Below are 15,865 nucleotides of genomic sequence, written 5' to 3'. Positions count from 1 at the left end.
CCTCCCCCCTGTTCCTACTCTTGCTCTCTCTCTCAAATAAACAAAATCTTTTAAAAAAGTAAATAAATAAAATAATCAGGGCTAAGTTGGCTTGCTTTAAACATACTGAAAAAAAATGTTTACTTTTACCCTGTGTAACGAAATCAAAGAACCTGGGCCAGCAGCAAACTTCTATGAGGACAAAAACATTCTCCATAAAACAATGGAGAATAATTAGAAAAATAAGAAAAACTAAGAATTAAAAGTATTATATACACCTGCAAATATCACTAAATGGTCTGTTCCTAAAACTAATTCCTGAGTGGGGCATGGAACATACCCTGTTAGAAGGGTTATCAGCGGCCTACTTACAGCAAGTATCCAGCGGTAACGGTCCATGCTCGCACAAGCCCCTTCAGCCACTGCCGCGTGTGTCCCTGCTCAAGTAATGCTGGCAAGACCACCTGAAGCAGAAGCAGCTCAAGGGACAGTTCACTCACTGGAGCATCACTAAGACAATTACAAACAGCTGTAATTTACAGTGTGACTTTATTTTCCATTATAACTGTATCACATTGAACTTTGATGGGATGACCACAAAACTCCTTGAGGACTCTTATGAACTCATCGTCATTATCACCAGTCCCCCCACTCTCCTCTTAAGGCTTCTCCCTCAGACTCCTCCAAGACTGTTCCCCATAAGGGTCGCCAATGACCTCTGTGTTAAATGTAATGGTCAGGTCTTGGTCCTCACCTCACTAGCTATATTGTATCATGTTACACAATTGGTCACCCACCCCTCGCTCCTCAAACACTTTCTCACTAGATGTCTATCTAGATCCATTAGTTCCCGTTCAGCTCCCTGGGCTAGAGACAACGGGGGCCCCAAGCTCTGGTCCTCTCTCCTCTCCTCTATACATGCTCTCTGGACAAATGCAAACTCATGTGGCTGAAAATACCATGTTTCTGTAAATTTCTACGTACCACTCAGACATCTTTCTTAACTCCTAACTTTATATCCAAAGTGCCAACTCCATGTCTCCTCTTGACATGAAGACATCTTAAATTGATCATTATCAAATTCCCACTCTTCCCTTTTAATCCTGCTCTCCCACAGCTCCTTCATCTCCATAAATGGTAACTCCATCCTTCTAGGTATTCAGAACAGAAACTTGGATCCTTGACTGCCTTTTTTTCACTCCACAAACAGCCAGAGCCCTGTTGAGTGGACCCTAATAATACCCTAAAACTCACGATTTCTCATGACCTGCACTGCTACTTCCTTCATCTCAGACTCCCTCACCTCTCACCAGGACTACTACACTATCCTCTTGGCTGGCCTCCTGCCCTGGCTACCCTGACCCAGTCTCTTCTCATCACAGCAGCCACAGTGACATGTTAACCTGTATCAGATCACTCTTCTATTCAGGTCTTTCTAAGAACTCCCCAAATCACTCGTTAGACCAAAGTGCTTACACTAGAGCTTATGATACTCTCTAGGATCTAGCTTTCCATGACGTTTCTAACGTCACAGCCAACTACCACATGCTTTACTTCTTCTACTCTGGCCAAACTGGCCTGGCCTTCCTGCTGCTCCTCAAAGAGACCTCAGCACCACTGCACTTGCCTGACCCCCTGCAAGGACACTATCTCCAGGAATTCACATGGCTCACTCACTCATCACCTCCTTCAAGGCTTTCCTCAACTGTCACCTCTGCAGGTCCTTATCAGTCACTTATTCTAAATTACAACCCCATCCTGACCACTTTATTTCCTTTGTCTGCTTCATCTTTTCCCTATAGTATTTATGGCCCCTAATATACTTTATGTTTGATCTATTTTTATGTAGTCTCCTCCTCACTGAAATGTAAGCTCCATAAGAACAGAATCTTCTTGATTCTGCTTTGTTCACTGTTATATACCCAGTGCACAGAAAAGTGTCAGGTATATAATGGGAACTCAATTTTTTTTTTTAAAGATTTTATTTATTTATTCATAGAGACAGAGAGAGAGAGGCAGAGACACAGGCAGAGGGAGAAGCAGGCATCATACAGAGAGCCTGATGTGGGACTCGATCCAGGGTCTCCAGGATCACGCCCTGGGCTGCAGGTGGCGTTAAACCGCTGTGCCACCAGGGCTGCCCGAACTCGATTTTTTTAATGGAGGAACGGACTAAAAAATGCTACGTAATCCAAAAATTTTGTTAAACTTCTAGGTATAACAGACTACGAAAATTGGTCTATCCTAACAATATATAAAGCCAAAATCTGTGCTTTCTGGTTCTATGACCAGACACAAACACATAAGGAAGAAGTGATGACTTACACTAGTTAGGGAACAACTCAGAGGATAAAAATCTTAATTTGGGGGATGCCTGGGTGGCCCAGCAGTTGAGTGTCTCAGGGCATGATCCTGGTCTAGGGATCGAGTCCCTCATCGGGCTCCCTGCATGTAGCCTGCTTCTCCCTCTGCCTATGTCTCTGCCTCTCTGTGTCTCATGAGTAAGTAAAATCTTAAAAAAAAAAATCTTAATTTGGATTTTGAGGAAAGAGAACAAAAGCTTGTCTGGCAAACATGGTGAAGAAGGTTATTACAAGCAGAAAGGAAAAGACAGGAATAGCTAGGTATTTTAGGGAGACTTAATGGAGAGGAGCATGGCTGGAGAGCAGAATTCAAGTCAGACAATGTTGGAACAGAATGTTGAAAAGTCCATGTGAAATTATACCAATCTGCGCATGTCTTTTTAAAAGACCCAGATATTATCATGTAGATTATGGAGGAAGAGGCAGGGGTGTTAAGGATGGTTTATAATGGAGAACAAGAGGAAGGCCTAAGCTAAGGAAGTGGTAAATCAGGTTGGATTAAATATTTTTAAAAATTAGACTTGGAGTGCCTGGGTGGCTGAGTTGGCTAAGCGTCTGACTTTTGAATTCAGCTCAGGTCATGATCTCAGAGTCCTGGGCGCCAGCCCTTACGGCTCCACGCTCAGTGGGGAATCACTTAAGGATTCTCTCTCTCTCTCCCTCTCTCTCTGCCTCTTCCCCCATCCACACACTCTCTCTCTAAAATAATTAAATAAAACTTTTTAAAGATGAGACTTAAAAAATTTAAAGACTAATGAGAAATCTGAGGAAGAAATCCAATTTCTTGGCAGATTTCTGTAATACCAAGTAACTGAAAAAAGGAATATAGGAGGAGTGGTAGAGAGTAGGTTTCTGGGTGATTTAAGGTTTTAAGTCAAAAAGATTTCCATCCATAAGCCTTATATCTTATTTTTAATCTATAATTAAATGCACAACTATGGTTACATACCTTATGATGTGCTTTTCATATAAAGATGTTTGTGGCTAACATGCTCTCATTAAGTAGTAAACATTTCAATGCTGAACAAAGGCATACTTCATTTGCAGAAAAATAATTAAGTCTTCCTTTGGAAAATGAACCTGCTAAACTAATGTTTATATAATCTTAAATGGTAAAAATTCAACTATCACATGATTTCCAATATCTGTTAAGAAATGAACGTTTTAAATATATGCACTCTGGATATCAACAGAGCTAAATTAGTAAAGCTTCCAAATTCAAAAACTCACCTGTAGAGCATGACATTGTATGGAAGAAAATTAGGCAGCAAACTCTTAATTATACGTATAGGAAGCCAGAGCATCAGGAGGACAATGGAGCCAAAGACAATCTGCAGTAAGAAAAAAAGACATGACACCACTGTGAATCATTCCCATGAGAGACAAGCAGACTTCTGAACATACTCAACCAATACACAATCCAAGTCTACACCCATGCATGGCCCAGAGTGCTCTCACTCCACACACTAGACTTGGATCACTCTGGAAAGAATGCATTCTTGGGAAGGCAGCTCCTCTCTCTCTAGGACACAAGGGCTTTAACAGGAGCCACAAAGATAATCACTGCATGGTATTTGAACAGAGACTCAGAAACTTACAATGAAGGACCAGAATTGCCTGCAACTTAATAAATCACCTATAAGTATTTTAAGACATGATCCTAATGTTAACGGCTAAAAATTTTCCAAAGGGCACAATATTACTTTTTAAATTTTATTTCAGAGACACTTAGCTTTAACTAGAGGATTTCTTCTATGCGGGGGAAAAAGCTTTGACATACTTCTGTTAAGAGTTAATTCAGAAGCTATTAAATATATCTCCACTGCTCCAATGAAATTCTTTTTTTTTTTTTTGCTCCAATGAAATTCAATGTAATTCAGAAACCCATAATTTGGCAATTATGCCACTGAAGAACTAGACAGCATCTTTGTCTTAGTAAGCATTTTATTTACTTTATCAAAGTAACCAATAAAACAGCTATTTGACGATGAAGTTCTACAAGCTTTGATAAACATAGATTATTTAATATAGCTACTCTACCAATCCCTGACCCCAAAAAAAAACCCCAATAAAACAAAAGGGTAACAGACTTCACCTGAAAAACAATAAAAAGGTATGCTTACCACTGACAAGATAAATCTTCGGAGATGCCTATAAATGGGCAAATGGATCATTTCCTGTACTGGATTAAAATCTGGATCATTCAAATTTCTTAGAAACCATAAGACACCAGGTCGAAGTACCTGCAAATATATTTTAAAAACTATAAATATTCGGGCAGCCCCGGTGGCGCCACGGTTTAGCGCCGCCTGCAGTCCAAGGTATGATCCTGGAGACCTGGGATCAAGTCCCACGTCAGGCTCCCTGTATGGGGGCTTGCTTCTCCCTCTGCCTGTGTCTCTGCATCTTTCTCTCTCTGTGTCTCTCATGAATAAATAAAAAAAAATCTTAAAAAAAAACGATAAGTATCTTCAGACTCTGTATATTAACTAAAATATTAACATAAAAATAAGCTCTTAGAATTTTGGCTTCTTAGAAAAATGGGCACCAGAAAATTCACATGGCTCTCTTTCTTATGAAAAGAAGTCTGTGGGGTGCCTGGGTGGTTCAGTCAGTTAAGCATCTGCCTTCAGCTCAGGTCATGATCCTGGAGTCCCTGCTCAGCAAGGAGCCTGCTTCTCCCTCTCCCTGACTGTGCACTCTCTCTCAAATAAACAAATAGGAAGGAAGGAAGGAAGGAAGGAAGGAAGGAAGGAAGGAAGGAAGGAAGGAAGGAAGGGAGGGAGGGAGGGAGAGAGAGGGGGGAGAGAGAGAGAGAGAGAGAAAGAAAAGAAAAGAAAAGAAAAGAAAAGAAAAGAAAAGAAAAGAAAAGAAAAGAAAAGAAAGAAAAGAAAAGAAAAGAAAAGAAAAGAAAAGAAAGAAAAAGGAAGAAAGAAAAGAAAAGTTCCTAAATCTGAACCTATATGAAAACTGTATCTTTTGTTTGATGTCCTTTGATGCTTTTATTCATTCTATGAAAAAGATTTAAGTACAATTTGTCAAGAAATCGGGGATCCCTGGGTGGCTCAGCAGTTTAGCCCCTGCCTTTGGCCCAGGGCATGATCCTGGAGTCCTGGGATCAAGTCCCACATCAGGCTCCCTGCATGGAGCCTGCTTCTCCCTCTGCCTGTGTGTCTCTGCCTCTCTCTCTCTGTGTGTCTCTCATGAATAAATAAATAAAATCTTAAAAAAAAAATTTTGTCAAGAAATCTAAGTCTCTGAGGTGAAAAGCTTTTAAAAAAAAAAAAAAAACTGTCACTATGGGATGCCTGGGGGGCTCAGCGGTTGAGTGTCTGCCTTCGGCTCATGTTATGATCCCTGGGATCCAGGATCGAGTCCCACATCGGGCTCCTTGCTGAGAGCCTGCTTCTTCCTTTGCCTTTGTCTCTACCTCTCTCTCATGAATAAAATCTTTAAAAATAAATAAATAAGAAATAAAAATAATAATAATAAACTGTCACTGTACTGCATCATCTGGTGAAAGAATTAACTGCAATTTATAAATGCTCTAAATAGAAGAACTGATTCCAGTCTTACACTCCCAAGAGGAATTACCTTATTAAGAAACCCTAAAGTTTCTCAGCATTTTCATTCTACTGTCTACATCTTTTTTCCCTTTCTCAATGGAAATCATTAACCCAAGAGGCTGTGGGCGACAGGGCAATGGATGAGTCTAGGTATTAGTCCTTGGTGGTCCAAATTCATTGAGTTACCCCATGTTAAGCCCCTTAACTGCCCAAACTGTATTTCTCCATCTTCCGAGTGAGGGGGTATACGACCTCTAAGGTTCCATCCACCTCCCCAATATGAGGATTCTGTACCAATAAAAAACCCACCACACTGAGAAGATGAAAAACTCTAATGTAAAAAACTTTATCACTTAACACTATAATTCAGAGGTTACACATAATTACAGTTTTGAAAAGATTAGTCTCAATTGCTTATTTCAAAGAAAGAATACAGGGACCCCTGGGTTACTCAATGATTGAGCATCTGCTTTCAGATCAGAGCATGATCCCAGGGTCCTAGGATCTGCAGGGAGCCTGGTTCTCCCTCTGCCTATGTGTCTGCCCCTCTCTTTATGTCTCTCATGAATAAATAAATAAAATCTTAAAAAAAAAAAAAAAAGAAAGAATACAAGTTTTTTTGCAAATAGGCTTTACTAAACTTTCACTATATAATTCAGGAGAACTCTTTGACCCTAGCCTCGTCTTTAACTCCTCAATCTCTCAAAGAACAAAGTACACCAAGAATAGCATTAAGCCTTGGTGCTTTTGTATTGTATTCACATTGGATTAGGTGGTCTCTTCTGGCAGCCCTGCACATTTTCCTGCCCTGCACTTCTCCATCACTTCTCTCAATGGAATAAGCTGACTTGTCTGATGGCTATATTGCTTCCCAGGATATACAATCAAAAAGAATGGGAAAAAAAAAGAAAAAAAAAAAAAAAAGAATGGGGATTCTGTTTTTCTATTACCTTAGCACAATGTCTGGCCCAGAGTGAATATGCAATAATATTTAAGGAAAGAATATATAGCAGCAAGTACACTTGTCAGAATTACTCCTTTTGTACTTCCCACTGCATCAGAATGACTGAGCATGAGATGTACACTAATTAAATACTGACCCTACTTTCACTCTTCAAATCAGTAAGGACTATATTCTAAAAATAGGATTAGTAAAGATACCCATCTGGCAAATGAATTGGAATCATAAAGGACCCTCACTATAATTCCAAACTTAAGGGGCTTGATTAACTTATTTTACATTTTGATCCTACAAAACCATATCCCCCTTGGGTATTTCCAGCACTGTATTTCCTTGAATGGAGTCCAAGACAGATTCACATCACATAAAATTTCAACAACTTGTATGAGTAGATGATCCTAATACCTATCAAATAAAACAAGTACTTTGAGTTTTTTCCCCTCAATCTACTTATCTTTCAAACTCTAATCAAAGACAGATTTCTATTAAAACTTGTCAATTTTTTAGAGAAACGACTAAAAAGAGTTTAAAGAAATAAAGCCAAACTCATCAGCTATTCCCTCTTAGACTAAATTAGAGAAAACTAGTTAGGAGATCGTCATAGCCTTTGAGGCACGACTTATGATTAAAACAAAAGTCCTTCCTATAAATTTACAGTGTTGGCATTTTCTTGTAGAACTTACCTCTCTCAGCAACAGGATGAAGGAAGCAAAGTAGAACACATACACCATTCCCACTAGCCAATGCAGAAACATGGTAGTACCTGGAGCTGACTGAAAACTCAGTTCTCGATCTTTCAGAGTAGCATCAAACATTTCCTAATCAAAGCAGAACAGATGAGAGAGATCTGTATCACTTACATCTACCAAATCAACATCTCTATTTTCTTGGAAGCGAATAAATCACTGTGTGTATGGATTATGATATTCTAGAATTACAGTTCTTTTAATGTCATTTCATAGCATCACAGAAATATAAATGATAAGGTTGGATTCTACTTCAGGGATGTATAATGACACTTTAAAAATTTAAATATAAGAAGCAAGACTGATAAACTAATTGGTGAATCAGAACTTTACTAATGCTGCTACTGTGAAAGAGCCATTTGTTAATAATACCTTCTTTCCGGGGCGCCTGGATAGCACAGATGGTTGAGCATGCCCATTCTTGGTTTTGGCTCAGGTCTGATTCCAGGGTCCTGAGATCGAGCCCCACACCTCAGGCTCCAATGAGTTGTGCTCTGCACTTGGCACCTTGGGTTTCTCTCTCCCCCTCCCTCTGCCCCATCTCCTCTACCACTTGCACACACACTCTCTCTCTAATAAATAACTCTTAAAGAAAAAAAAAAAAAACCAATACCTTCTTTCCATGATTACAGGTCTGCATTCATGACAAGTTTTTTGTTTTCTTTTAAATTTTATTTAATTTTATTTTTTTGAGAGAGCACAAGCGCACACACACAGGAGGGAGGGGGAGATGAACAGAATCTTAAGCAGTCTTCCCACTGAGTGTGGAGCCATACGTGAGGCTCAATCTCACAACCCTGAGATCATGACATGAGCCAAACCAAGACTCAGATGCTTAACCGACTGAGCTACCCAAGCGCTCTTCCTGACAAGTCTTAACAGTAAGGTATGGGTGAAAATGTTATCTCAGAACCAAAGGCAGCATGTTTCTATATACAAAATATTTTTGAAAAGTCGAAACTTGACTATCACTGATAGCTATTAAAAATTATAACCAGGATTAAGCATCTTAGTTAAAAGAAATGGTCAGAGTTGAATTTATTATTACAAAGACAGTCTTATCAGATTGTTCCCTTTATGTGTATAATGTCTAGGTATTTATATGTATAATATCTTGGTATATAAAATTAGGAGAGTAAAATGAGTACAAAAATTCTTCACTGGTTATTAGAGAGGTTCCTGTCAAAATACTCTCGGCAAATTTGCATAAAGCCTCAAAAAAAATCAGGTACTCAGGAAAAATTCTTAACATTAAGACTTTACAATGATGTTTTCAGGGAGAAAAAAAGCCAATTATTATCACATAGTTTCCCTTAAAAGGAGTCCATTCTAAAGACCTCCCTTTTTGATGTCTCTCCATTATTAAATTATACAATGAGTATTAAACTTACCAGGGAACAGATATCCAGCCACCATCCACAAATGAGAGGGAACACTCCGATCTCTACCACCACTAACAAAGAGACCTTAAGTAAAGACAAAGACCATCAATATCCAAACAGGGAGAAATCATTTCCAGTATTAACTTGTAACAGGAATTACCTTAACAACAATATAGCAGACTCCCAGCAAGCGACGAGACCTATGAAATTTAACAAGAGTTGCCAACCCCTATAGCATTTAGTCAAGGAAAAATTGAGTATTTAAAGGTACAAAGGAAGAGGTACTTATATAGGCAACATGTATTACTTGATAGAATTTATTTTATGCTTTGTCTGCCCTCATTCTCACTACAAAGAGCTACAACTTTTACTGAGAGGACAGAAGAGAAACAGATTTGTCCTTAACAGGAACAACTCTTTAGTATGAAAAACAGTATCACCAAACATCCATGTTAGTTCATTAAAGGATACATGACAAATTATCAGTGTTATTGCTAAAAGTATATACCCAACTATGGTTGTGATTAGACCTTCAAAATGAGATGCTTGGACCTAGAAATAAAAATAAATAGAATTTAATTTTACCATATGGCCTACCTCCCATTTTAACAATGTAGTAAATACGAGCAGACTCAAAGTGAACTGTTTCAGCAACTTACAACCAGAAAACTATAAAACCCCCTTGAATGACATCTCTGCAAACCAGATTCTCCTACTAGTGTTCTATTCAAACAAAATAAAATCAGAGTGAATTAAATTTTATGAAAACCAAAGTTTGTACTACACTAGTCTGCACTCTATTCTACCTGAGAGGGACTGTGAGCTGAGCAATGAAAGTAGCAGCGCACTGTCTGAGCAGCCCACCCACCAGGTACTACTCAGCCTCACCTCCTACCCCCAGAAGTGATTAAGTTTCCCTTGCTTTCCAAATCTGTTCCATTTTTAACTTACAGAAAGTAAAAGTTTGGACAGTGACAAATATTTTAGATTCCTGAACTTGAGACAGCAAGTGCTGATAGTTTGGAAATTCAAATTTATCAAAGCATGTATCTGAACCTTTCAAGTTTTTGTGTTCAACCAGCAAGAACTGAAAGCTGCACTGAATATTGGAACACATCTCCTTGCTCTTTCAGAACACTTCAGAATGATCTTTCAGGATTCACATACATAAATTGAACAGAACATTCCAGAAATATTAGTTCTTCCTTAAAAGACTAGTTCTTTCTGGGGCTCCTGAAAAACAGTTCTGGTTGACATCCCAATATTTATCTACCTTTAAAAACAACAGAATGTCAAAATTAAAATAAATTCTTTAGAAAACAGTATAGCCTATCATTCCAAGACAGACCAACCCTTTTTTTTAACTGACTGGTATACTGTTACTTTTCTAAATTCACTATGGAAAAGTTGAAGAAAAGGAAAAGAAGGGAACATACAAGTTAATGGAATGGGTCAAAAATCAGCCTATAAGAAAACCTTTCAATAGCGTGCCTTTGGCCCACCCAACAGGAAGGAAGATAGTGCAACACAGGATTCAGAACACGTTTTTCTTAACTGGCAACATGACCTCGTAGGTCTTGAGCCACTGTTAGTTTAAAAAAATAATGAGATCATGTTGGATAACTATGCCTTTGCATAAGGCAAATTGAGAAATGAAGGCACTCTTTACAACACTATCGTTTATTCAACAAATACCAAATTTGGGGGCAAGTAATGAAAGCAAATTTGTAAAAGTATTATACTCACGTGTTCTTCAAATCCCAAACCAACAAGGGAGAAATGACCAATGTGGTAAGGGCAAAATGCTAAAAGGGGGAGAAAAATTAAATGAAAACTTCAAAACCAAAACAATGAACGTAGTACCAACCCACAATAAAAGAAACCGGGACTTTTTGCAGAAATGGAAGATTCCAGAACTGGAGCCAAAAATGTACTGCCTAGGACATTCCCTATAGCCAGACAACAACAAAGATATCAAAGGTCTAATAGGCTCATGGCAAAAGGACAGAGGAACCATCGCGAAGAGGGTCTTACAAGCCAAAGAAAGGATGATATGAGCACCAAAGAATAACAGAAACTGATGGAAATACACTGAATGCTTTACAAATCCACAAGTTCATAATACTCAAAAAGGGGAAAGCCAAACAAAACAAAACAAAATGAAACACAAAAGAAAAAAAAGCAGAAGAAAAAACACTTCCCTCATCCATGGAAACAGCACATCAATTCCTTACACCCTGAAAGCTGATAACTGGAGGGAAAGAATTGCACACCTGTCTTGCTTCTTCTGAACAAACAGGTTCAGGTTACCTAAGATGTTACTTAGATGTTCCAGTTTAAAGGAAGTATGGAGACAAAGGAACAAGGTGGTGGACGTCATACAGGAAGCAACTGGACAAATGTAGAATCCAAAGCACTCTTTAACAAATCAATGACAAACTAGGGTAGGGGTAGATGAGGGGAGCAAAGAGAAGAATATCCTAGATCAAAAGGAACTTAAACTTGGGACGCGCCTGGGTAGCTCAGCATGGCGTGATCTTGGAGTCCAGGGATCAAGTCCTGAGTCCTGCATTGGGCTTCTGGCAGGGAGCCTGCTTCTCCCTATGCCTATGTCTCTGCCTCTCTCTGTGTGTCTCTCATGAATAAATAAATAAAATCTTAAAAAAAAAAAAAAAAAAAAGGAACTTAACCAAAAGTAATGTAGCCCTTATTTGGATCCTCCCTCCCTCAAATGAACCAACTGTAAAATGACACTGAAGGGGCCAATCTAGGAATTTTTAATATGATGGATTGTCAGGAAATACTGAAATTTGTTAATTTAGTACAATGTGACAATAATACTATGGTTAAATGAAAAACTATTCTTAAAATTTTCATAGTAAAAATTTTTATAGTCTCTTCAAGTCTTTCTTGTCATGTTAATAAAATTTTTTTCCTTAAAAAAAATAAAAAATAAAAAAAATAAAAAAAAAAATAAAATTTTTTTCCTTAATAAAATTGAATTATTTTCCTTATGGCAAAATTAATTAAGTATCATAGATTTTCAGGGAAGGAGGAGATCCAATCATTAAGACAAAAGTCCGAGTGAATTTCTAGGGATCTGGCCTCAGAACCTTTTTAATTAAGTATTCCATGGGTAGAAATTTTTTTGAACAAATATTCCCAACATATTGGAATTTATAAGTTATATACACATTTTTTTTTACTAATATGTGTATTATAATATAAAGCACAAGAAATTCTTAAGGAATTAAAAAAAAAAAACTATATGCAGAGTTTTTCCTATTTTGTTGTTTCACCCAACTCTGAGGATGACTCAAACAGGCCCCTGGGAAAGGCAAATTTTCAAGTTCCAACTCTATTTACATATCTAAATATTTGCCCGAAGCACCAATTGTTAACAATCAATTTCTATCCCATTACACAGCAACCACTAGATAAGTATCCCAAATTAAGGTTATTGGGCTGGCGAGACTGGGAGCCTCAAAACGGCCGACCCCAGGCCAGCAACCTCCCAATGACGCCGCCTTGCCGCCCCACCCCCATCTTCCTGCCGCGCTGCCTTGCTGCCCTACCCTAACTTAGCTTACAAAGACCTGTAACCCTTGCCGTAACTGAAATGCCACCCTGCCCCTATCTTCCCGCAAGACTTCCCCGCTCTCTCCCTCCCCTGCGGGCTGCGAAACTTCACCCAACAGCATCCCATTAAAAGCCTGTTTCAACCAACTTTTGCCTGTCCTCTCTATTCCATTTCACTACCGAATGGGATTAAACCTGACAAAGGTCACTTTCTCAGTATCATTCCCTTCTACAAGGAGATAGTTGCATTTTAAGGTTCTAATTCTGCAAAATACACGACAAATGTCCAAAAATGCAGGTAGAAAATTCCAGCAGAGCACTCCAAGCAGGAAAGAAAGATGTGCTTCATCCCAGTGATCATTCACCTTTAAGGGAAAATATACTCCTAAAAAGAGGAAAACTTGGTTCATTTCAAAAGATCCTAAGTATAATACACATAGATTTACTAAAACAATTTTTTTATAGTATAAACTGAGGAGGTTGGATTAGAAAAAAAATTTACTTCCATGAGATGTTTTATATGTTACCTTTTCTACAATTCATGTGGTTTTCTTTTTTTAAGTTTTTTTTTAAACTTCTTAAAGTTCATTTTTTCCCCAAAATCTCTACCCTCAACATGAAGCTCAAATTCCTGACCCCAAGATCAAGAGTTGCATGCTCCTCCCACTGAGCCAGCCAGGTGCCCCACTTTAATTCAGATGTTAAAGGTGACTCTTTCCTCCAAACATTAACTTAGCATTAAGGTTTTCTTATAAGAACAAAAGACTAAATCTACAGATCATTTTTCTCTGAAAGAAAATTTGGCCAAGAATCAGAACAGTTTCACACTCTCTATATACCAATTGTTCTACATAAAGAAAAAGGTATGGCCCTTTTTCCTCTGGGCCGCCAACATGCCATCCAGACTGGGGAAGACCCGGAAACTTCGGGGCCACGTGAGCCATGGCCACAGGCTGCATCGGCAAACACCGGAAGCACCCAGGAGGCCAGGGTAATGCTGGTGGCATGCATCATCACAGGATCAACTTCGACAAATATCACCCAGGTTACTTTGGAAAAGTCGGTATGAGACATTACCACTTAAAGAGGAACCAGAGCTTCTGCCCAACTGTCAACCTTGATAAACTATGGACCTTAGTCCGTGAGCAGACACGGGTAAATGCTGCTAAAAACAAGACTGGAGCTGCTCCTATTATTGATGTGGTGCCATCGGGCTACTACAAAGTTTTGGGAAAGGGAAAGCACCCAAAACAGCCTGTCATCGTGAAGGCCAAATTCTTCAGTAGAAGAGCTGAGGAGAAGATAAAGGGTGTGGGGGGGCGCCTGCGTTCTAGTAGCTTGAAGCCACATAGGGGGAGGTTCATTAAATGCTAACAAGTGCTTAAAAAAATAAAAAATAAAAAAAAATAAGAAAAAGGTACGCAGAATAATCTGCATTTTTATGTTTCACCCCCCTATGCAAAAGGAAACAAAGAATGAGTGTCCTGTTAACTTGCACCATTTTAAATGGCTACTAAAAATTAAGCATCACTGGAACTTTTAAGACAATTTTGTTTGAACAAGATATCTGTAAATTAATTTTGTTCATATTTTATAGGGAATATGAGAAATTAATTTGTCTCATCTTCAAATTTATATATAATTCAGTATCCTTTTGACTACAGTTTCCTGTTGAAGACAACTGCTTTCTGTGTGGCAACATGGTCCCCAATCCAAAGCATACTTGCTTTAGGATTCAGGGGAAGAAACTTGGGAAATCTTTATTCTACCTCCTAGGCAGGACTGGGGGATAACTCACCTGCATCAAGAAGGAATTTCTCAAAGATCATCTCTATAGAGTTATCTGGAGCCCAAGGTGCCTCTAAGAGACACAAATCACAGCACAATCTAACAAGATCCTGTTTCTATCAGACTCCACTTTCAATCCCTTGAGATGCAAGAACTGAATTTTAAGGCATTGTTTTGCTTCATTTTCTTTTATCTTTCTCAAAGCAGAAAAACCTGTCACCCCTCTCTTCCTTTCTCCATTACTCCCAACAAAAGGGACTCTTGCTTGGTCACAAAATTCTCACAGCTGCGGTTGGAAAAGTGTTTAGAAGTAACTATGAGTTTACTGGAATCTGGTTCTATAGGGCTTTCACACCACTTGGGAGAGGTCTACTCTCTCAAGACTATATTCATCTCTAGTGACAGCTCCCAAGCCAGGGTCTCTGGTAAGGCCTTGGGCAGGATTCTGAGAGAAGAAACAAGATCTTCTGTCAAAGGGAAGAACACACAGGTAATCAGCACAAAATCAGTTCCAGAGACAAGCTGCTGCATATCTCAAGTCAGTCTAAAATCAACTTCTATGAAAAGAGATGGAAATGCCCAAAAGAAGCAGAGATGGTAGGTAACTGTAGTTCACGTTGCTTAGGAAAGAAAAGTATTTGTATACCTGGCGTCTTCCTGTACAGGATGACTATCTAAAACTGTTTCATGTATTCCAGTGCTTACAAACAAAAATAAAACCCTCTAACAAGGCTCCCAGAAAACTAAACTCCTATCACAGTATCTTAAATAACAGCATAAACGCCACTTACCAAAAACAAGAATGAACAATGTGTTTAAAGACACCACCCAGAAGACATGTTCCTAAAGGAAAAGAGCATTAATAAAACATATTCAGTTCTAACTGGACTACTCCACTTAGGAGACTGAAATTTTCACCCCATAATGTTGAGATTTCATTACGTGTAACTTTTCATTTTTCATTAGATAGCTCATAAAACTAAGCCTAATAAAACTCAAGTTCATAATGTCACATGCAGGAAAAAAAAATCAATCCATAAACATTTCCTCTTCAGAAATTAGTAAGCCATTACAAACTACACAGATTCTCATAAATAATAGCCTGATTTCATTTAAATCAAATGATACTGAAAAATTCCAAATGGAGGAAAATTTGAAAATCCCATTAATTCTGAACTTTCACATCAATGTATATCACACAGTGCTTCTTTCCAGTGTCCATTTTGTTCTTATGGCTTCTGTAAGGTTGCTTTTCTTCCTCAGTCCCTTTTCTGCCTATGGCACTCTGGTTTTCTGGCCGTTCATCCACTTCTCAATAATGTCTTATCACCTCCTCCAAGAGGACTGCTATGTGACATTACTGTTTCAGTCAGTACCCATAGCTAGTCATCTTGAAACCCAAAGCCACTTAAAAATCCCAAGTGATTTTTGTATTACAGAACCCAGAAAAGAGCATTACTTCTCCTAAAGACCAGGTTCTTTAAAGAATTATTCCTTCTCT

General features: G+C 38.5%; 1 protein-coding gene and 1 pseudogene across 2 annotated transcripts in view; one reads left to right on the top strand and one right to left on the bottom strand.

Annotated features, from left to right (window-relative positions):
* The window catches only part of MARCHF6 (membrane associated ring-CH-type finger 6), an 81,487-nt gene that overhangs the window by 24,291 nt on the left and 41,331 nt on the right, over positions 1-15,865 (bottom strand). For both annotated transcript variants that reach the window (XM_041731515.1, XM_041731513.1), the window contains 9 exons: positions 15,156-15,207; positions 10,744-10,802; positions 9,469-9,549; positions 9,158-9,226; positions 9,007-9,081; positions 7,553-7,687; positions 4,466-4,585; positions 3,573-3,673; positions 352-489 (listed from right to left, as the gene is read on the bottom strand). In XM_041731515.1, the coding sequence (XP_041587449.1) occupies positions 352-489; positions 3,573-3,673; positions 4,466-4,585; positions 7,553-7,687; positions 9,007-9,081; positions 9,158-9,226; positions 9,469-9,549; positions 10,744-10,802; positions 15,156-15,207 (830 nt within the window). The remainder of the gene's footprint in view (positions 1-351; positions 490-3,572; positions 3,674-4,465; positions 4,586-7,552; positions 7,688-9,006; positions 9,082-9,157; positions 9,227-9,468; positions 9,550-10,743; positions 10,803-15,155; positions 15,208-15,865) is intronic.
* LOC121477322 lies at positions 13,446-14,325 on the top strand (annotated as a pseudogene).

The sequence above is a fragment of the Vulpes lagopus genome, chromosome 17 (genome assembly GCF_018345385.1).
Source record: "Vulpes lagopus strain Blue_001 chromosome 17, ASM1834538v1, whole genome shotgun sequence".
Lineage (NCBI taxonomy): Eukaryota > Metazoa > Chordata > Mammalia > Carnivora > Canidae > Vulpes > Vulpes lagopus.
Note: the sequence above shows the minus strand (reverse complement) of the source record. Positions and strands in the feature narration are given on the sequence as shown.